At 43.3% G+C, this 22654-nt stretch overlaps 1 protein-coding gene and 1 long non-coding RNA gene across 3 annotated transcripts in view; one reads left to right on the forward strand and one right to left on the reverse strand.

Annotated features, from left to right (window-relative positions):
• LOC309527417 (major histocompatibility complex class I-related gene protein-like) overlaps positions 1–22654 on the reverse strand; it is a 54023-nt gene that overhangs the window by 26002 nt on the left and 5367 nt on the right. Inside the window, exons 3-7 of one of the 2 annotated variants that reach the window (XM_082214268.1) lie at positions 18972–19247; positions 8863–9150; positions 7796–7882; positions 7079–7105; positions 5575–5606 (exon numbers count right to left, since the gene is read on the reverse strand). In XM_082214268.1, the coding sequence (XP_082070394.1) occupies positions 5575–5606; positions 7079–7105; positions 7796–7882; positions 8863–9150; positions 18972–19247 (710 nt within the window). Of the gene's footprint in view, positions 1–5574; positions 5607–5848; positions 5887–7078; positions 7106–7795; positions 7883–8862; positions 9151–18971; positions 19248–22654 lie in introns of those variants that run through there. The other variant, XM_082214269.1, reaches the window with a different exon arrangement.
• Positions 359–4164, forward strand: LOC309527441. The gene is made up of 2 exons (XR_014217217.1): positions 359–1279; positions 1396–4164. It is a non-coding gene; the product is annotated as an uncharacterized lncRNA (long non-coding RNA).

Here is a 22654-nt window from a genome sequence, read left to right on the forward strand (position 1 = left end):
TGTTAAAAACAATACAGCGTTAAAAACTTCCCTAAAGAGGGCTGCATTCAGATGTCTTTTAAAGATAGGATAGCTGCTTATTTCCTTCACACCTGAAGGGAGGGTGTTCCACTACTTTAAAACATACAGAAGCTAAAATATTAAGATTAAAATTACTTCAACTTCCTAAGCATCTAGGTATGCTTGCCTAAAGAAGAATGCTTTTAGCAGGTGCCCGAAAAGAGTCTAGCAAAGCCACGCGCTTTGTTGCAATAGGCAGGGAGTTCACAGTAAACAATGCACTACAGATATTATGAGGAACCTGTAGTAGTACTTGAAACTACTGAAGGGGAGGTTTTATTTATTGTGATTTCACCGTGCTCTGTATTATCTGAAAAGGTGTGTTTCTCCGTTCCAAACTGGATTGTTTCCCAGGGGACTTTGCCCCCTTCTGCCTCCCTCAGCAACCTCTGAGTCAGGTGGGAAAGTCCCAGGGCAGTTCCCAGAACAAGGCCTTTTTATTTCTAATGTTTGTTTTCAATTTTACTTATAAGATGAATAGCTGAGGGTGCATTAAATAGTCTTTGGCAAGTTCCAATAATCTAAATTTCGTTTGCATGCCAAGCTAGCAAAGGAATCTCAAGTGACAGCATCTCAGGCTGCTTGACTGACATTTCTCACAGGAATTGAAAAAAACGGAGGCAGATTTTGCTGAGGAAGTCCTCATCCTCCATTAACACTGGGGTGTGTTTGTGCTTGTTTCCAGGATGGATTCCTGCCCTCACACTCTCTCTGCCACAAGACACCCTCACCCATTTCTCCACAGCCCCATTTGTCTTTTCTCGCTTTCTTATTTTCTCGATCCTCTGCTGCCCCCTGTCGGCTGCTTTCTTCCCCAGCTGAAATGGAAATCAGGTGATTTCTAGGAAATCCTTCAAGGGACCAGTTGAAGCAAGTCACGGGTTGCAAAAAAATGGTCAAGGTTCCCACATATGTCACAGCTTTGGAATCAGTGCAAGTGGGTGTATGCCTACCTATGTTATGGAAAAGCGGAAATATATAAAACTTTTACAAATCACGTAATCGGGGGGGAAACCTATTTAGAGTATGGGGAAAGTATGAAAACTTATTAGAAAGAAAAACACCACTGCAGATATCCCCAGTGGAAGCTACGACCAGGAAAAGCATAAATATGGATAAGCAGTGGTTAACTTACAGTGAAATTTTAGATCTTACAGGACAGGAGCCAAAACTGAGAAATCTCGAGGAATTAAGAAATCTGGTTACGGATTGGCTACAGGTTGTTAGGGAAATTCTGGGAGCGAGGATACTCAACAGTCCCAGCTGGTCGGGCAGAGCCCGCAGTTTCTCTCGGTCAGCAAAGGAAGGGGTCCCAGCCACAAACCGGAGCTACAGGTACATCACATTAATGAATTGTTTAAGATAGATAGGAAAAATGGCTTTGCAGAACAAAAGTCTCAGTTTACCAAAGAGCTATTAGATACAATTATAAAAGTATTATCAAATATGTACAAACTGCTGTTGGAGTGGGAAACAAAAGAGGAATTTGTGAAATTTAGCAGGATTAAGTGGGCACAGGATGTGGGTCACAATATCAATCATGAATTATGGGGAAAGTTGTGGAAAATAAATATGACTTTTATGGCAAGTTATGCGATAAAAAATATATGATGAAAATGGCCCACAGATGGTATTTAAAACCCACCAGATTAGCGAAAATGTCTAAAGAAGAAAAAGGTATATTTTGGAAGTGTAATGAAATTGAGGGATCTTTTATTCACATGTGATGGTCGTGTAAAATAATTAAGGGATATTGGGAAACGATATAAAATGAATTTAAAAAGATACCTAAAAAGACTTTCCCCAAAACACCTGAGAGTTTTCTTTTGGGGATGGTAACAACAGAGGTCCCCCAAAAACAAAAGAGTTTATTACTATGTGCCACTGCCGCAGGTAGAATCTTATTGGCACAAAGGTGGAGAACAAGGATAGCACCCACTCAGGAAGAATGGCAGTGTAAAATGTTTGAATACTGAACTGGCTGGTCTGACGAACAGGATAAGAGAAAACAGATATAAGGAATATAAGGAGGACTGGATAATGCCTAGTGAATATTTCAAGAACCTGTCTAGAGAAATACATAGCTTAGCAGGTCTCGTATAAATCCAGCAGTTGAAATAGATGAGAGTATTTAATAGATAACAAATTGGATGATTAAAAAGATGTGGATTACGCAGAGTAGTAGAAAAGCAAAGGAACCAGGAAAAGTGTGGAAGGAAAGTCATATGGTATATGTATACATGCTGTATTTGGTATGAAGTTGTAAGTGGGACGAGGGAAGGAGAGAGGGGTTAAATATGCTCTGTTCCTGTTTTTGAAAATGCAAATAATTTTTTAAAAAAACTGATCCCCGCTCCACGGAGGCGTTTTCAAGGTGGGCACCCACCCCACACACAGATGGAGGAGCTGCTCAAATGTTAACATACGTCTCAGTCTACAACCTTCTAAGATTATACAATAAAATTATAATGGTACAGGAATAATTTGGGATGCTTTGCAACCATCAGTTCAGTTCTCCATGTGTTGCCTAGATGTGCTATTATCTGCGCATGTATATGTGCAAATGATTGTGCAGTGCTCCAATGTCGCGTTGATGCGCCTTCGCCGCATCAAGCAGTTGGTCCCTTACCTTTCCCGCCCCGCCCTGGCCACAGTGATCCATGTGATGGTCACCTCCAGGCTTGACTACTGTAATTCGCTCTACATGGGGCTGCCCTTTAAGCTGTCCCAGAAACTCCAGCGGGTGCAGAATGCTGCAGCGAGGCTCCTCACGGAATCTCTGCCATGGCAGCATATTCACCCAGTGCTTTTCAAGCTGCACTAGCTCCCAGTGGAGTATTTAGGGTCATATATAAGGTGCTGGTTTTTGACCTTTAAAGCCTTTCATGGCCTAGGACCCTCATACCTATGGGACCGCCTCTCCCGGTATGCCCCACGGAGGACCTTAAGGTCCATAAATAGCAACACCCTCGAGGTCCCGGGCCCTAAGAAAGTCAGATTAGCCTCAACCAGAGCCAGGGCCTTTTCAACACTGGCTCTGGCCTGTGGAAAGCTCTGTCTCATGAGACCAGGGCCCTGCGGGATCTGATTTCTGTCCACAGGGCCTGTAAGACAGAGTTGTTCCACCTGGCCTTTGGCTTGGAGTCAATTTGATTCCCTCCTCCTCTTTCTTTTTTCCTTTCTCCTCCTGTGATGAGGCTGCATTTTAATTTTTCAATGTTTTAATGTTGTATTTTAATCTTGTTTTTAAGTTGTATTCATTCAACTTGTTTATATAATTGCTTGTTAGCCGCCCTGAGCCCGGCCTAGGCTGGGGAGGGCGGGGTATAAATAAAATTTATTATTACAGTAGTAGTATTGTTATTAAGTGGTGTTTTCTGTGAAGTCCCATTGGACGTAGCATAACTCACACACCAAGGCCAGCCCAATACATTTTGACACCTGAGGCCGGCCCCCAAATGGCATCCCACTCCCCACCAGGAAAGAAGGGGCGAGGGAAGATTTCTATTCAGGGCGGATGGAGAAAAAATACCTTATTTTAATTTTAAATTTTAAAAATGGTATTATTTTAACATTTTGAGGTTTGCTGCCCTGAGCTCCTTTGGGAGGAAGAGTGGGATAAAAATTTAAGACAAATTAAATATTTTGGGCAACTTCTCAGTGGGAGAACTTCCTCCTGGGTTTGTGGACTTTCAGGGCAACCCTGCCTTGGTCACCCCCAACCACACTCTGCCCCAGATCAGATATCTATATATTTATTATATTCCCAACCCTCCTTTCTTTCGTCCTGGAACCAAAGGCAGCATCCAGGTGGTTCCCCACCCAGGCACTGCCCAGACTTCACACCTTTTTGGACTCATATAACTTAATCCCACCCCTGCAAAACCACAGATTATGACCCCATCTCGCTTTGGACAACAGTTCTTCAGTCATTTTGCAAGCGAAGAATAATTATTGGCATCTCCCTGCCAGAGTCTGTGAATATTCTCAGGAACTTCAAAATCTCTGGAACTCCTGTGATAAGATGGCAAGAACTACTAAAGACAAGGGGGCGCACCCTTATTTATTTAAGTCAAACATATATTACAAAAGTAAAAAAAATAATTACATCCAGTGTCTTCAAAGGAAGGTGCAGCAAATCTATTGGGTTAGGCGAGAAGAGTCCTGTAGCCCCTGGAGGTCTCCTTCCTGGCTTCCTCCTTGGCTGTCAGCAGGATCAGTCCCTCTCATCTCCTGTAGGAGAGTCACTACACCCCATCCCCTCAGCCTCTCTACCTCCTCTCAGTTCCCTGCTTCTCCATTCCCCCCTTCAGCTGCTTCTTCCTCCCTCTCCAGTCTGTTTTTCAACTCACTGCCCCAGGGCATCATGGGAGGCCCAGGGTGGAGCCCCAGAGAACAGCAGCTGGTTGTCCTGGACGTGGAGCTCCATGAACCAGGCTGGAGAACTGGAGCCTTGAAGGTATCATGACAGAAAGAGGGTCTGGAGGAAACTGCCTCAGCAGCTGCCATTGCCACGGGGAGGGTCCGAATGTCCCCTGGAGCTCCTCATTCTCTGCTCTGCCTGAGGATGTTTGAAGAGAGGCCTCAACTCCAGCAGAGGTCACCTCTGGACCACTCTGGATCTAGTCAGACAGGACAGTGAGGTTGTGGGGATGCAGGAGGTAATCCAGGAGGGCTGGTTGTGGACGTCCCTCCCATCTGCAGGGGAACCGGAGCACGGCTCTTGGTCAACACAGACAAAACCCCTCCATATGTCGGGACAACCATATGTCGGGAGTGCTCTGATGGTGTTTCCTGCTTGGCAGGGGGTTGGACTCGATGGCCCTTGTGGTCTCTTCCAATTCTATGATCTATGATTCTATGATTCTATATCCAGATGTTGTAACTGCATTAAAGGACAGGAGGGGCTCTAAGCCTCTGCAGTTCACAGCCAAACTTGGGCAGGCTCCTTCTGGTCTCATCTCACACACCGGGATAGTATGAAACTGCAGAAATAAAGAACAGGAGGGTTTCAAAGTTAAGCCAACATCATGGTGTGGGGGCATCAGCATTACAGAGCTAGTGGGAACCCAAAGGGCATCTAGTCCAGCCTCCCAAGGGAAGCCACCATCCCTCATCATGTCAAATCAGACATGAGATATGCTAGGAGCACCACCAAAATATGCCTGCAGAGGGCAGCTCGAGCAAGTGAGCCAAGCTGCACTCTTTGGGGGAATACCAGAAGGACACAAAGCAGTCCTACCGGAAGGAAAATTCCCTTCCAGAACCCCTTCCAAGATCTCTCATTCAGATCCTGCGTAGAACCCATTTGACAGATGGAGGGGATCCTCTGTGGAGCTCAGATGAAGAGACAGAATGAGTCACAAGAACGATTTTCAGCTCAATGAACACTGCAGATTATGTCACTCTTGGAAACCCCAAGGGGGGTAACAGGAGAAGCTTTTCCCCATTTGGGGATGTTCACAGAGCCTTGTGCAAGAGCCCCACTTTGCCCCCACCTGCACCCCCACTTACCCCGGCGGAGATGTCGGACCCCTGGTCGCTTGCTGCAAAAGGGAGAAAATACAGGAGTCAGGATCCCAGGGAGGGAGATCCCAGCCCTTCTCCTCCCTCCTTCCACCCCCATCCCAGATCAGTCTCAATATGGGGAGGGGCCTAAGAAGAGTTCAGGGACAGGCAGCCCAGAGGCAAGGGGGCTCAAGGACAGGATTAAGGAACATCATAAACAGCATTTAAGGACAGGAGGAGCTCTGAGCCTCTGCAATCTACAGCCAAACTTGGGCAGGCTCCTTCTGGTCTCATCTCACCCACCAGGCTGGTATGAAACTACAGAAATATAGAACAGAAGTGTTTCAAAAGCCAATATCATGGTGTGGGGACATCAGCATTACAGAGCTAGTGGGAACCCAAAGGCCGTCTAGTCCAGCCTCCCAAGGAAAACCACCATCCCTCATCATGTCAGATCCGACATGAGATATGCTAGGAGTGTCACCAAAATGGGCCTGCAGAGCAAATGCCTGCAGAGGGCAGCTCAAGCAAGTGAGCCAAGCTGCACACTTTGGGGGAATAGAAGAAGGACACAAAGCAGTCCACTGGAAAGAAAAATCCCTTCCAGAACCCCTTCCAAGATCTCATTCAGATCCTGCGTAGAACCCATTTGTCAGGTGGAGGGGATCCTCTATGGAGCTCAGATGAAGAGACAGAATGAGTCACAAGAGCTATTTTCAGCTCAATGGACACTGCAGATTATATGAAGCTTTTCCCCATTTGAGGATGTTCCCCACGGAGTCTTCTGCAAGAGCCCCACTTTGCCCCCACCTGCCCCCCCACTTACCCCTGGCGGAGCAGTCGAGCCCCTGGTCTCTTACTGCAAAAGGGAAGAAACACAGGAGTCAGGATCCCGGAGAGGGAGATCCCATCCCCCCAGCCCTTCTCCTCCTTCCACCCTCATCCCAAATCTGTCTCAATCGGGGGGGGGGGGCTGAGAAGAGTCCAGGGACAGGCAGCCCAGAGGCAAGGGGACTCAAGGACAGCACTGGAGGGAGAAGTAGGTCCTGTGGGGCAAAGAGAGATGGGCACAGCCTGGCATGGAGGCAGCGGGGGACTAGAGCAGGGGTGGCTGTGATTTGGGAAGGAAGGGGCAGAAAGGCAGAAGGGGGGAGAGCAATGGTGGGTTCCTAACACCCACAGACTTGAGCCACCCAACCAATTCTTTAGCTTCAGGTTCTAGTAGATTAAACCCCCAGAGATCCCTCTCTCCCCGCACCCTGGGCTCTTCCTCCTGCTCCTTCTTGGAGCCCCTCCCTCAGCCGACAGTCTCTCTGCAGCCTTTTCCTGGCCCTGAGGGACCCCTTGCTCTCCACAGACAGGCTGAGCAGACAGGCTGAAGCTTCCCATCAGGGTCTTGGGCTTAAGGACCAGGCCGCCACCAGGTTTAGTTTCCTATGTTTGTAACCTGTTCCTGCCCCATATTGGGGGGGGGAATATGTCAGACAGAGAGAGGGGAGGAGTCACTCACTTGGGGTTTCTTCGTAGGCTGATTTCCCTGTGAAGACAAAAGCAGAAGGTCAGAGCTGGAAGGGACCTCCAGAGGCCACCCAAACCTATTCCAACCATTTGGCTCTCAGATGCTGAAACCTTCCCAGCAGATGCTCCTCTTGTCTCTTTCAAACACCTCCAAGGAATGGGAGCCCAGAAGGGGAGCATTTCAAGGAACTCAAGTTACAAAGAAGTAGAAAGAATTGAGGAAATTAAATCAGAAGATCAACATGGGGAAACCAGGCAGTGGACAAATTCCAAGAGGGTGGAAGGAAACATTATCCAGTCCCTTCATTCATTTTTGGATTATTATTTTGGTGATTCCCCAAATAAAAATGCAAAATGAGAGCACAAAATACATAATAAAACAAAAACAAACCAGTAACTCACATTTAAAAGGCCCAAGGCCTGGTTTGAGAGAAACATTTTTGCCTGGCACCTAAAGATATGTAAGGAAGGCAGCCTGCTAAGTGAGTACAGGACTGATGGATTAAAATTTCAGGTGGGAAGAGAATTTCCTGAGCACAAAGGAATGGCCAACAGGACTTTGGGTTCATGTTCAAAGGATGTATAAGGGGAGGGGTCTCTATAGGGATGCCAGCGACAATTGCCAGGAAGCTCCACCAGCACATTCCCAGTCGGAGGCCGAGACAGAAGGACACAGGAGAGACAGCAAAGACATCCAGGGTTTACTTACTGTGGATGAAGAAGATGATGATCCCAGAGACCAGCAGGATAGCAGCCATGACACCCAGAATGACTCCCACAATGAGCCCCAGGTTGACTAAAAGGGGACAAGAGACATTTTTATTCAGACTGGCGGCAGCAGCTCCCCAAGGCCTCAAGCAGGAGATTTGAGTGGAGGTGCTGAGCCCGGGAGGATTTTACGTGTGCAAAGCAGGGACTCTTTCTGCCTCATAACAGGCCAAGGTCCTCTCTGTAGTGGCCCCAACACAAGGGAGTATTTTTCCACCAGAATCCAGCATTAGAGGTCTTAAAAACCCACAATTTATTTAAGGAAGACAGTTGACAGGCACATCTCCCCTGCCTGTGTGAGTGTCTGGCTCCAGGGCCGCTTCCATAATTCTCGCTTGCCTGCCTGTGAGGAGGGGAGTCTGGGCTGTGGGTGGGGATGTGCATTCATGGGCTCCTGCTGGGGAAAAGGGAGTCTTGCTCTTAGACATTCTGCTTTGGTTCCTGCAGGCGCAGCTTTCCTGGCGGTGTCTGTGAGACAAGCATTGTTATTAAAATTCCTGCTTGCCCTTCCCAGCGGTGTGCGGATGTTTGGGCTGAGTGGAGAGGAGTATTAGTATTTCTAGCTGGGCCTGAGTTTGAGGAGGAGCGAGTGAGAATCTTTATCACTGTGAAGGACAGTCAGTCCAGGGCTCCCTCTTTTAAGCTCGTAGCCCCTTTTTCAGTCACAGTGACTGTGAGTAAATTTCATTTTGAAGAAGTAAAATATGTACCCACATTCTTTGACATCACAACTACTAGCGCTTAAAGGCAAGAAGGTGATGGCCAGTTTTTACCTATAACATCCAATTTGAGTTCAAGGCCTATGAGACACTTGCCAGAAATGGCTGCATCTCTGTCGAAATCTACCGATTCTGATTCAGTTAGTTCCCTCCAGAGACGTAGACAGGATCCAACTGGGGTTCCCCATCTGAGCTGTGCTGCTGCTGAAGGGAGGAGCTGGGTGGAAACCCCCCTCCCAGAGCCCACCCCTCCCCCTCCTGTCTGTCTGTCTGTCTGTCTGTCTCTCACCAGGCTCCTTCTCCCAGGCCACGTCCAGAGGCTTCTTCAGGCTGTCGTGCTCCACGCGGCACCGGAAGCGCTCCCTCTCCTCGGGGTCGATCTGGACACTGAGCAAGAGATAGTAGGTCCCGTCCGAGTTGGGGGCAACCAATCCTCGGAGGGTGCCCTCCTGCCAGACCTCCCCGTCCTTCACCCAGCTGGCCTCAATCTCCTTGGGGTAGAAGCCGTGGACTTGGCAAACGAGGGTCTCCAGGCCGTCATAGTCTGCCTTCCTGGTCACCTTCACCACCGGAGCCTCTGCAAAAAGGGCCGCATTGGGGTTAACAGAGAGACATCCACAACGGGAGCCTGAAGGAATCCTGTATTTTTAAGAGCAGAGCAGCAGGGACCCAAGGGGAAACCTTGTCAGAATCTCACATCTGCAGAAATATTTTTAATTTAACTGTGAATAAATGGGATTCCTCAACCTCCCTTGGCATCTTCCCCAGTCTGTGTCTATGTTGGAACTGTTTTTAGATGTTTACCAAAGCAGATTCCTTTGGAAGGGAGGATTGGTACAAATTAAATTAATTTATCATCTTGATAAAGCTCTAGCACTACTCAAACATGACAACTTGTGGTTCCAAGATTGTCCTGTGGAGCTGCCTCTAGGCTGAGGGGGCAAATTTCACCAGGTCCCCAATGGTGGGATTCATTCAGATCCTTCCAAGTTGCAAGTCATGAACTGAGGGCAGCTGAGGCTGATCCTGTTCCTCTCCTGAGGGGGAAGAAATGCTGGACTCACTGCTCTGTTCTCCGGGACTTTTCAGCTCCATAGTTAGTGAACAAAGCCAAGAGCCCTGGGAAAGACAGAGCTCCTTTCTAGTTCTCCCGCCTGCCCTGAAAGGGTCCCTTGAGGTTGGAAAGGGCCCATCTCCCTTCTCGACGGCAGCCTCCCCTGGAGTGGAAAGGGCAGACCAGGAGGCCCAGTAAGCCAGCAACTTACGCACATTTAACTTGAGCACATTCAGCTTTACGCACTTGCCAAAAATATTCTAAAAACCAAAAGGAGGAGGCGGGCGTCTGAATCCAATGTGTTTTGACTATACACAATTTTGGCTTTAGGCACGATTCACAGAATGTAACCCTTGTTCAAAAACTGGCTCCCTGGATAGCTGTTGTCTGAAAGGGCTGTTCCAGGATCCCACGCGCTTTGCAGTGCCTGGACTGGAAACTCGGTCTAGGAGGGGATGTGACTCTGCTGGGGGAACAGGAAGGAAGGTCAAGCCCTTTCCCCACAGAAGCCCAAAACAAGACCTCCCCTTGCCCCCCTCACCTGTCCTCAACAGAACCTCTGTCCCAAAGAGGATGATTCCCAGCCTCCTTTGCACGTTGTCACCCTTGAAAACGCTTCATTGTGGCTTTTGAGGTGAAACCCTCAACCTCAACAAATATGCTCAGTGTCTTTGGGGTGAATTATCACCAGGCCCCCATAGATGAATTTGCTCAGATCTCTCTAAACACGGCTAATACGTATGTGTCATTCCTCAAAAAGGAAGGGTGCTAGAATTATTTTATTTTCAATTAATGTTAGTATCAGCAAAGCTAATAGAGACAGGAAGAAAGCCAGTCAAAACACTTGATCATTTGAATGGCCCCTGTGCCAGATTCCTGAAGGCAGAAGAGTAGACTGTACCCTTTCAAGGCACGGGGTTGGGGAAGATGACACTTCTGAATGTTCCCCATGGAAAAAAGTAAAATTCATCACAATAAATAATATAAGAAGGTAGAAGAGGGAATTCCCATACTCTCTCAGTATGTGCTGGTTTTCTTTTTTTAATAATTTTTTTTATTGGTTTTACACATTTAAGACAAACATACAAACGTACAAAAACAAAGACACACACGTATAATCTCATATCCTTAATTTCTTAACCTCTATCCCTGACCTCCCCACCCCTCCCCTTCTTGTATCCCCATTCCAATAGTTAATTCAGCAAGTTCATTATTTCAACTTTAACCTTATCAATATTTTACTTAATTCGTCTTAATAACCACATTTAACTTATATACCTAAATTAAACCATAATATAAATCCTTACACCCTTTTCTTTTTTTTTTTGCAAGTAAATTTTTATTCAGAATTTGTAAAAGAAAAAAAAAAGGACAAACAAATACAAAAATAGACATTTTAACATAAATTATTCATCCTATTTTCATGCTATACAAAAAGTAAGCATACAATCATACAAAAAAAATAATATAAGCATTAGGCTCTACTTAGCCTTTGACTTCCCTCCACCCTTTTGGTAAGTATCAAATAAATCCCGGATTGCGTAATTAGTTTATTAAAGTTTATACTTATTAGCTGATAAAGTTTTTCTAATACCGCCAGTTCCTCCTATATATCCGTTCCAATATATTTCCAAAATTTACTCCAATTTTTTTGAAATTTCTGGTCGTCTTGGTCTCGTATTCTGCCTGTTAATCTATCTAGCTCGGCATAGTTAATCATTTTGACCTGCCAGTCACTTACGTTAGGTATATTTTCTGTTTTCCAGTTTTGTGCCAGCATAATTCTTGCGGCTGTGGTGGCATAGAGAAAAATTTTTTTATCTTCATTTTTTATTTCCTTACCCATAATTCCCAGCAAAAAGGCCTCAGGTCTTTTGGGAAAAGTATATTTAAAAACTTTTTTAAGTTCATTATAAATTGCTTCCCAAAAAACCTTCACCTTGTTGCATTGCCACCACATATGGTAGAGGTCTCCCTCCACTTCACCACATTTCCAGCATGTCTTATTTTCTGATCTATAGATTTTAGCTAATTTTGCCGGCGTGAGATACCATCTATAGAGCATTTTCCAGACATTTTCTCTCAAACTCGTACAGGCCGTAAATTTAATATCTCTATTCCACAATTTCAACCACTTTTCAAACTCGATGTTATAGCCGAAGTCAATTGCCCATTTAATCATTGCCTCTTTGACTTCCTCGTCTTTTGTATGCCATTCCAGTAATATGTTGTATAATTTAGACAATGTTTTGTTTTTACCTTCTATTATTTCTATATTGAATTTTGATTTCTTGTCCTCAAAGCCCATTTTTCTTTTATCTTGCTTTAACATATCATTCACCTGATGATACTGTAACCAACCGGTGAATTGATCCTTTATTTCCTCATAAGGTTTAAGTTTAAGCCCTTGTTCTGATTTTCTTACCAAATCTTCGTAAGTGGCTGTCTTCTCTTCCATGTTGGTTTTTTTTTTTGTTAAGACCTCTACCGGTGAGATCCACCATGGTGTTTTTCTTTCAAGAAGGTTCTTATTTCTTTCCCAGACCTGATATATTGGTCCCCTGAAAATATGATTTAAGAAAGCCCTGTGGACTTTCACCTTCTCATACCAGAGATATGCGTGCCACCCGTACCAATTATTGAAACCTTCTAAATCCAACAGGTCTCTGTTCTCCAGTTTTATCCAATCTTTTAGCCAAAGTAGGCACGCTGCTTCATAATATAAACTCAAATCTGGGAGAGCAAAACCTCCTCTTTCCTTTTTATCAGTTAATATTTTCATTTTAATCCTTGGTCTTTTCCCCTGCCAGATGAATTTCATCAGGGTTCTCTGCCATTCTTTACATTGTTTTAAACCTTTAATAACTGGAAGAGTTTGAAATAGGAACAACATTCTCGGCAAAACATTCATTTTAACCACTGCTATCCTTCCTAAAAAGGAAAATTTCATCCTCTCCCATATTTCCAGATCTTTCTTTATTTTTTTCCATGTAACTTCATAATTATCTTTATATAGGTTTATGTTTTTTGCCGTGATCCACACTCCCAAATATTTCACTTTTTTCACCACCATGATTTCCACTTTTTGTTCTAGATCTTTCGTTTCTTCCTTAGTTAGATTTTTAACCAGCATTTTAGTTTTATTCTTATTTACCTTAAAACCTGCCACCTCTCCAAATTCCTCAATTTTTTGTAATGCTTCTTTTACACTATCTTGTGGATCTTCCAAAGTCAGAACAATATCGTCGGCGAAGGCTTTAATTTTAAATTCCTTCTTTCCTACTCTAATTCCTTTCACTTCTGTTGCCTTCCTCAGTCTCTTATTAAGTACTTCCAAAATTATAATAAATAATAAGGGGGACAGGGGGCAACCTTGTCTGGTCCCTTTATAAATGTTAAAATATTCTGTTGTATTATTATTTATCACCAGCTTTGCTTTCTGTTCTTTGTATATTGCTTCTATGCCTCTTCTAAATTTTTCACCAATTCCCATCCTCTCCAAAACCTTCTTTAGGAAGTTCCAGGAAACATTGTCAAATGCCTTTTCGGCGTCTATGAAAACCAGTGCAGCTTTTCTGTCTATTTTCATGTCCAAATATTCAATAATGTCAATCAAATTCCTTACATTATCCCGTAATTGTCTCCCTGGGAGAAATCCTGTTTGGTCACCATGGATTTTATTAATCAAGACCTTCTTTAATCTTTCCGCCATTATATCTGCAAATAGCTTATAATCATTATTTAATAATGAGATTGGCCTATAGTTCTTTACTTCCATAGTGTCCACCTCTTTTTTAGGAATCAAGGTAACATAGGCTTCCTTCCAGGTATCAGGTATCTTTCCTTCTCTCAATATATTGTTCATAACCTCTCCCAGCACTGGTGATATTTGGTTAATTAATATTTTATAATATTTGGCTGGAAGACCGTCCGGTCCCGGCGCCTTCTCAGCTTTCATCTTTTTGATAGCCTTTTTTATCTCTTCCTGTGTTATTATCTCATCTAGTGCTGCTCTTTCATCTTCTACAATTTGTTCCAGATGGTGTTTTTGCAAAAATTGATCTATTTCTTGTTCTGTTTCCTCTCCTCTTTTATATAAATCCTTATAATATCTTTGGAATATTCTTTTTATTTCTTTTGGTTCTTCCATAATCATATCTCCTTCTTTTATTTTGCTGATCATACTCAGCTTCTTCCTTTCTCTCAGCTGCCACGCTAGATATTTCCCTATCTTATTTGCGGACTCAAAGTTCTTTTGATTCATCCTCTTAATTTTCCACTCTATCTCTTGGTTAATTATTGTGGCAAATTTAGCTTGTAATATTCTTAAGTTCTGTTTTAAACTCTCTTCACTAGGGTTAGCAGTTAATTTTCTTTCATTTTCCATAATCTGTGTTAAAATCTGCTCTTTCTTTTTTTCCTTTTCTTTTCTTAGTTGGCTATTTTTCTGAATCAAGAAACCCCTCATGACCGCTTTTCCTGCGTCCCACACCGTCTCTATGGAAGTTTCTCCATTTAAGTTCCACCTAAAGTATTCTTCAATTGTTTCTATAGCCTTATTTACTATCCTTTGATCATTAAATAAATATTCATTCATTCTCCATCTGGCTGTTTTAACCTCTCTACCTTTTAACTCCATGGAAACCGCACTATGATCAGATAGAGTTCGAGGCCAAATTTCGGACTTAATTAAGTTCTGTACCAATTCCCTCGAGACCCAAATACTGTCTATCCTCCCCCAGCTCTGATTCGGATTTGAAAAAAAGGTGAATTGTTTTACAGTAGGATTTTTAAATCTCCAAGCATCCGTCAATCCCAAATTATTTACCATGTCAAAGAAAGATCGTGGTAATTTACCTTCTTTCCCATCTTGTCTTTTTGTTAATCTATCCATGTTCGGCATCACCACCCCATTAAGATCTCCCATCAATATCATTTTCTGATCCATCCATTCCGTTAATATATTATCTAATTCCAAAAAGAAAGCTGATTTTTTCTCATTCGGGGCATATATTCCAACCACAACTATTTTTTCTCCATGAAGGACCATCTGCACCACCACTACTCTCCCATGTTCATCTTTGTACAGTAATTGCGGGTCATATTTTTCCTTTATATAAATTACTACCCCTCTTTTCTTAACCTTGTCGGAGGTCACAAATTCCAATCCCAATCTCTTATTACTTAATACCCTCTTGTGTTTTCTTATTACATGCGTTTCTTGAAGACAAATTAGATCCCAATTCTTTTTCAGCAATACATGCGCAATCTGATTCCTCTTATTTTTATTGTTCAAACCATTCACATTCCAGCTTATTATTTTTAAAGCCATCTATTAAACTATTCTAGCTAATTTAACTAGATTAAATAGAAACTACTGTTCCTTGCTTTCCTCCTCTTGTTCTTCCTCTTCTCCTGTTAAACTCTCCTCTTTTTCTTCTTCTTCACTCCCTTCACCCTCCTCGTCTCTCTGTCGTTCCTCCCTTTCCGCCTCCCCTTCAACTTTTCCCAGGTCCTTCTCATATATCCTCGCAAATTTTTGGAGTTCAACACTGGTGCTTAATTTAAACCTTTTTTCCTTAAAGTAGAATGAAATGCCTTCAGGAAACTCCCATCTATACAATATCCCATTCTTCTTCAATTGGTTTGTTAATTTTTTGTATGCCTCTCTCCTTCGAAGAAATCTCAAAGGAATTTGTTTAAAGATAATAATTCGGTTTCCTTCAATATATAACCTTTTTATGTGGTTCTGTTGCAGTATTTCATTTCTTATTTCCAAAGTGTTGAACATGACAATTACATCACCTGGCAGCTTTTTCTTTCTGGCTCTGTCTAATTTTGATCTTATTCGAAAAATATTTACTAGATGACAGTTTACCTCCTCCTCACTCTTATTTAACCAGGTTGCCAGCTCTTTTATCATTTTAAATCTAATATTCTCATTTGGGGTCTCTGGTACACCCCTCAGTTTCAGGTTGGTTTGATTTTGCCTCATTTGCGTCATGGCCATATTGTCCAACAACTCTTCCTGCACTCTTTCTATCTCTTTAACTTCTACTCTAACTCTATCCACCTCCTTCTTACTAGTTTTCGTATCTTTTTGCACCTTTTTCATTGAATCTTCCAGAACCTTAGTTCTTACTGATAAATCTTTAACCCTTCCTGTCAATTCCCCCACCACTCCCTCCAATTTCTTATCCAAAATGTCTTGTACCTCAAGTAATTTTCTCTCAATATATTGTTCATTATTTTTGAATTCTTTCCTTATTTCGGCCATCAGATCCTTACACCCTTTTCTAAGGTCGACCCAAATTCCCTTCCACAAAATTCCCAATTTTTATATTGATTACATAACAAATAACTAAAAAACAGCTAATAATTATGCACCCTTTACATTCCAAAATTTTCTCCCCCCCCCTTTCCTGGTTTCGATCCCCCCAAAAATAGCCTTGGCCAATCAGTTCTCAGCCTGGATCTCTCACGTCCGAGACCCTCAAGTCTCCCACAGTCCCTCTCAGCCGGTTTTGTTGGTAGTCCTTTAAGTTGAACCTCATATCTCGGAGAAGCTCTGTCCCGATAAGGTCAATATTTCTTCCAGCCAGTCCTCCGCGTTCAAAACTGGAGCCAAAGACATATTTTATATTTCTTTTAAGTCCAAATGTCTCAAATGTCCCAAAGGCTCCATCTTTCTCCTTATGCAGGTTTGTAATCCAAGGGTCTTCCAATCTCCCCTTGGAAAAGTCTCTACAGTCTTCCTTCTCAATTTCAAACCAAATTTTAATTGTCCAAATCTTATATTCTTTGTAATCCAATTTTGGAGACCTCTGGTTGTCCTTTTTCACCAACGGCTTTTCATCTCCTCCTTCCCATTCCTCTGGAACAACACATTTCTCTTCTTGTTCAGCTGCAAGATTTTTTTGAATCCAGTCCTTGGTACCATCAGCAAGTTTGTTTACTGTAGCATTCAAGGTCTTAACATCTGTAGCCATAGCTTCACTCTGGTCTTGTAATTTTCCCACAAGAAAATACATTCTATCCAGCTCAGCCTGTATTTTTCCATCTGCAGCCATTGTAATGTCCAGAACCCCCTCTAGAGGGATTCTGGTTACTTAGTATTCTTTCTCCAACAGTCAGTTTACTTTGTTCTATTTTATTTCTTCTTTACTTTCAGCGACTTAAAGTCAAATGTAACAAAATAACCAGCAGAGATAGCAACAAGCTAATTTTTCTAACTTTAACAGCTCGTTTGAGAGCTGTCAAATTCCTTATGTCTCCTCAGCTGACTCTCTCACGGATCGCTCCCGGATCCAGGGGAGGTTACAGATCAAATTTTAAAAAACAGTTCTTATCCTTAGACACTGAACTTGTATTACCAAATCGTGGAATTAATAACTTTTGTTTCACAAAGAGAGAAATGGTCTTTCGACCTTAGTTATCCAATTCTTGCTTTAAATTGACTACAAGACTGGGGGGGCGGACTTCCTTTTGACGCTCCCCCCGATCGTGCCGAAATTCAAAAAAAGGAAAAATTTTGAGTCCAATTTCCGTAGTACTCACGGGTTGTTGCTTTATGGTCCAAATTTCAAGGAAGAAAGTCAGCGCTCTCCAGCCATGGCTTCCGGCTTCACTCCGTAGAAGTAGCAATTTACTCACAGCACCACGCCGCTCTCCGTCCCCCGCTCCGAAGCCTTTAAAAAGGCTTCTTCACGGGTTGGGGGGGCGCAAACGGTGCCCGCTGAGTCACCAGGTCCACAGGCTTCAGCGCCTGTGGTTTCTGAGGGTCCCCGCGTCGCCGCGGCAGCAGGACCCGTCCTCTACAGAGCCGATTCCCTCCGGAGCTCGGAGGGAATCCGCCATTAGCTTTTCGCGCCAACCCGGAAGTCCGAGTATGTGCTGGTTTTCTGCTTCTAGGCCACGAGTGGCTAAACTACAGACTTAGTGAGGGAGCTGCATCCATATTTCATGGCTCCCCACACATTTTCTATTTTAAAAAAGGTTAATTAATTTAGTTTTAAATACTTTTTAGCGCGGCCAACTAAAAAATTACGTGAAATGTAAAAGTGTTCCAATGCTGTTTTTCGTCGTTTAGTTAAGATTTAAAAATACCGAAGGTAAATTATCCCACTCAATCAGGATTACACGCGATTTTTTAAATAAGTTCAGTGGTTGTATTAGAAATTGTTAGTTTTCTGAAAATGTGTGTTGGGGCACTTTGATACACTAAGACATGGGGCACATTGATACGTATAAAAGTGCTCCGCTAGTGTATAATAGTGCCCCAATATACAAGTTTACAAGAAATCTCTAAACTAATTTTCTACCTATGAAATTTGAAAAGAAAAAAACTGTTGTTTACTACGTGGGCAAAGTCATTTCTAAATATAATATGACCGATTATCAAGTGTCATATCTCAAAAAAATATCCAGGATCTTGTATGTTTGTCTTCCCCAATGTAGAAGATAAGGCAAGCGTTGATTTCAAGGATGTTGTTTTGCCAAAACCAAATTTCTCAAAGGACACATCTCGAACATCATCTCTATACTTTTTCTTTTGACTTCAGTGCATATAATGTGCAATAAGCATTTTGTTTAAATTATAAGCATTTTGTTTAAATTACTATTTTTTGACTACCTAATGTGAGTTCTTATACTTTTTAAAGGGCTGATTATGATCTCTCACAACAGAAATTGTTTTTTTATTTTTTTTTGTAAATAATTGCCATTCTCATACAATTTACTCTTTTTATCAAAGTGCCCCATCCACTGTATCAAAGTGCCCCGTAGGTGGAGCAGAATGATACAAAACCCATTGTCTACTCAAGTCATTATATTCTCATTATCTTCAAACTTTAATGGTTCTTTTGATTGCTATTATAATATTGATTAGTTATGCCATGCATAAAGCAATTTTTTAAATTATTTGAATCATTTTGGTACATAAAATATGAGATTGAATTTTTCTGCATCAATCTGCCCCACTTCCCCCTACCCAAGTGTAAAGGCAGAAGGTTGTTCTGTATCCCACCTCAAATCTGCCCATTTCAATTTTATTTTTTTTTTACTGAATTTAAAATGCATTTTGCTTTACTTCCCTGCTGTTTCTTTTTGCCCCCTCCTCCTGTTTGTCTTTTGCCATCCCTTATTCTAGCCAAAGGGGCATGGGGGGCTGTTTTTAAGCATCTCTCCCCCCCAATCATACTCTAAAGTGACCCCTTTTCTCCTCCCAGTCCCAAACTTCTGTCTGCCTCCCCCACCAAGAAGAGTGTTTACTTTCAGAAAGGAAGACTGGGGGGGGGATTTGTAGGGAAACTTCCCCACTGAGCCCCCCTCCCCTCCCCCCTCACCTGTCCTCAGCAGAGTCTCCTTCCCATACTCCAGGTATCTCTTCAGCCACTCAATGCATTCCTCCTCCAGGTAGTGCTTCGTGTACTGGTTCCTGGCCAATTCAGCATCCAACTTCCTCTTGCTCACTTGGGCCCCCATATCGGCTGCCGTCCAGGTGAGGGTCTCCTTGTCGAAGGCGATGAAGTCTCTGCCATCATAGCTGCCCTGGTAATACCCTCCTTTGCACCCGTCTGAGCTCAGCTCACAGCCGTACATCTGCTGAAGGGTGTGGATCCCTGGAAGGACCAAAAGAGGCCCAGGAGGTCAAGGGGGGGTCAGAGCAGCCCCTCCCCCATCAGCAAAAGAGCCCAGGAAAAAGGATTTATTTCCCTCAGACTCAGGGAAGAGGCAGCAGTCAGAGGGGAGAAAAATCAACCAGCATTCTATCTTTCTGAAGGCTCACTGAGGGAAACACTACAATCCTGAGCCTATAAAGCCCCCCTTTAATTGCCCCGCTCTCTCTCATCACCTCAGTTATTGTTTTAGTGCTGGGAAACCTGTGGTGCTGTTAGGGGCAGGGCTAAAGTCCTGAAGCAGGGAGCCTGCTTAGGTAGTGAGGAAGCATATGTTACGGTATATGTTACTGCCACCCAGCTTGTCGGACTAAGTCCGCGGGTCCCTGTGGAGGAAAATGAGCTCAGCCGGAGACAGGAGCAAGCTGCAGAAGATCCAAGTTTATTGCACAACAGGTTCAAGGCGAGATTGAACAGCGAGAAAGGGGTGACATGAGTTTTTGAAACTTCCCTCCATGTCCCAGAATACAGTGCAAAATACATCATAGTTACATCATGAATACATTAGAGAGAGGTTGGGTTACACAGATTACATCATGAATATTTTAAAGAGAGGTTGGGTTACACAGATTAACATATGGAGGAGGGAGGGGGAATATGCAGAGCTGGAGATATGCGCAGATAAGTGCTTCCTGAGTACCGGTGATGAGAAGACAATAGTCCAAGTATGTAAAGTCTGCCACCTGGCATTGCCCGGAGGAAAGGTTGGGCAGAGTGATTTGACCGGATTAGGGTCTTCCTGAGTACGTGACTCCTCGCTCAAGGGATTATGGAGACAGAGGAGGTGTCATGGAGTCCTGATGAAACTGAGTCGATCGACACCAAAACCAAGGAAATCGGAGCTGTGGTTGATTTTATACGAATTTTAGAAGTTTTTAGTCCGTTTCAGTCCATTCTTATATTGATAATTGAAGTCGGAAACAAAATAGATACATTGTTGCAAGATTTGACACTTTTATGGGTTCACGAGTTTCGGTTCGGTTCCATTGTTCTCCCAGCGGGGAGCCGTCAGCAGCTTGTCAAGAGGTTAAATGAGGTGTGCAGGAGCTTGCTGAGCTAGCTCTGCAAAGTGAATGCATGGTTCTGATTCGGTAGAACGCAGCCATTGAAACGAATGGGGGATACAGTTTGATACGGTCTACCCATGATAAAGATGGAGCGAGAGAGAGGCTTAAGAGGCTTAAGAGTTTGGGCTTATTTCGCCCGTGTGGAAAAGGGAAAGGCACTTTAATTTTGGGGCTTGGGGTAGGGTGTGGTGCTTGTGCAACGGTGTGGGGGCTGAGGGGTGAATGTAGGGCTGGGTGCCCTTGAGGTCATCGCCTCGGACCCTCTGGTGACCGGCGGAAGGGTGAAGGAAGGCACCCCCCTTCCGTATCACATAGAAGCCTGGAAAGGTGCAAAATCATAGAGAGATCTCCCTCCAGACCCAGCAGAGGCTCCCACTTCTGAAGCTCTGCTCCAAAAATGCAATTAGAGGGGGGAGTCACTCAACTTTGGGGCTAGACACAAATGCCTCCCCCCACCCTTCCAGCATGCTGGCTCCTTTCTCACAACTAACGTCTCAAAAGGACTAACATCTTCTGACTCATTTCAGAAGGAAGTTTAAAAAGCAAAACTGTGTGCCAAGAGGCTTTGGCCAGAGGTCTACCAGCGTTTACTGAGTTTAGTGATTCCTGTCGTAACAGTTCCAAGGCTGGTTGAGGAAGGGGGCAGAAATCACCATAACTGGAGAAAGGGAGTGAAAGACCTTTCTAAAGGGTCCCTAAGTGTAGACCGTTAAGAGCATAAAGTAAGTACAGATGTATAATAAATGCTGGAGATGTGGGATCTTATGTAGGTTTACTCAAAAGGAAGTCCCATGGAGTTCACTGGGGCTCCTCCCCCCCCCCCAGGTAACTGGCCACACGTTTTCCAACTAAAATGAGATAGAGTGAAACTCCCAAAATAACACAACCCAAAGTGCTTAGACAGCAGAATATTTCTGATATTAATGGGCCTGATCCAGTTCTGGCCTAATGCTCCTTTTGGACACAGGACACTTAAACATGGCAGCCCCAGTGCTTATAGTTTTAACCATGTATTTGCCACTCTGACCCCCCAAAACCCAGTCCATTTGTGTTCGTTAAAAAGGCTTCTCTTTCAACACTGTGCCAGGGAGAGGGAGGGGCTTGGTGATGGTCAGAAGGGTCAGCCAATCAGCACCTCTGTCTGGGCAGCTGGCTTCTCCTTAAGCAGGACCAGAACTCAAGGCTTGCTTGTCTCAGCCTCAGGATCCCCACCCTTCTCTTCCCCTCCCAGAGGAAAATGAACTAGACAGACAGGAAAATTGGCTTCCAGGTGGAGAAATCAAAATTAGAAACAGAACTGTTAGAACCCAATACTAAGAACCTGTCAAGAATGTACAACTTGTTGCTGAAATGGAATACGCAAGATGAAACAGTGAAATCAGCTATGATAAAGTGGGCACAAGACATTGGTCATAACATTATGTTTGCTGACTGGGAACAGTTGTGGACCATCGGTATAAAATTTACGGCATGTAATGCCTTAAGAGAGAATATTATGAAAATGATTTACAGATGGTACATGACACCAGTCAAGCTTGCAAAAATCTACCATTTGCCTGATAATAAGTGTTGGAAGTGTAAAGAAACTGAAGGTACTTTCTATCACCTTTGGTGGACGTGCCCAAAGATTAAGGTTTTCTGGGAAATGATATATAATGAAATAAAAAAGGTACTTAAATGTACTTTTCCTAAGAAACCAGAGGCCTTTCTCTTGGGCATTGTCGGCCAATTGGTGTCAAAGAAAGATAGAACATTTTTTATGTATGCTACAACAGCAGCAAGAATACTTATCGCAAAGTATTGGAAGACACAAGATCTACCCACTCTGGAAGAATGGCAGATGAAGGTGATAGACTACATGGGACTGGCTGAAATGACTGGCAGAATCCGAGACCAGGGGAAGGAGACGGCAGAAGAAGATTGGAAGAAATTTAAAATTTATTTTAAGAAATATTGCAAAATTAATGAGTGTTAAAATGTTGTGGTTATAGAAAGTAAGGGATTATAGCTGTAAAAGTTTAAGTAAAAGTAAAGAAAAAAATTAGATAAAATTAAGGGGGAGGATTTGCTGAAATAAATTTGGAAATTGGAATGCAGAAAGGGGAGGTATGAGGAGGTCGGTGAAGTAAGTTTCAAGAAAAAAAGGATTTGAAATTATACATGTTTGTTTTTGTGTGTGTATGTTTGTATTGTGTGTGTTTTTATAATTTGTGAAAATTCAATAATTTTTTTTAAAAAAAAGGAAAACGAACTAGACAGATTTCCACCTCAGAAGGCCTAAGC

Source organism: Podarcis vaucheri (genome assembly GCF_965113315.1).
Source record: "Podarcis vaucheri genome assembly, chromosome: 2".
Classification (NCBI taxonomy): Eukaryota; Metazoa; Chordata; class Lepidosauria; order Squamata; family Lacertidae; genus Podarcis; species Podarcis vaucheri.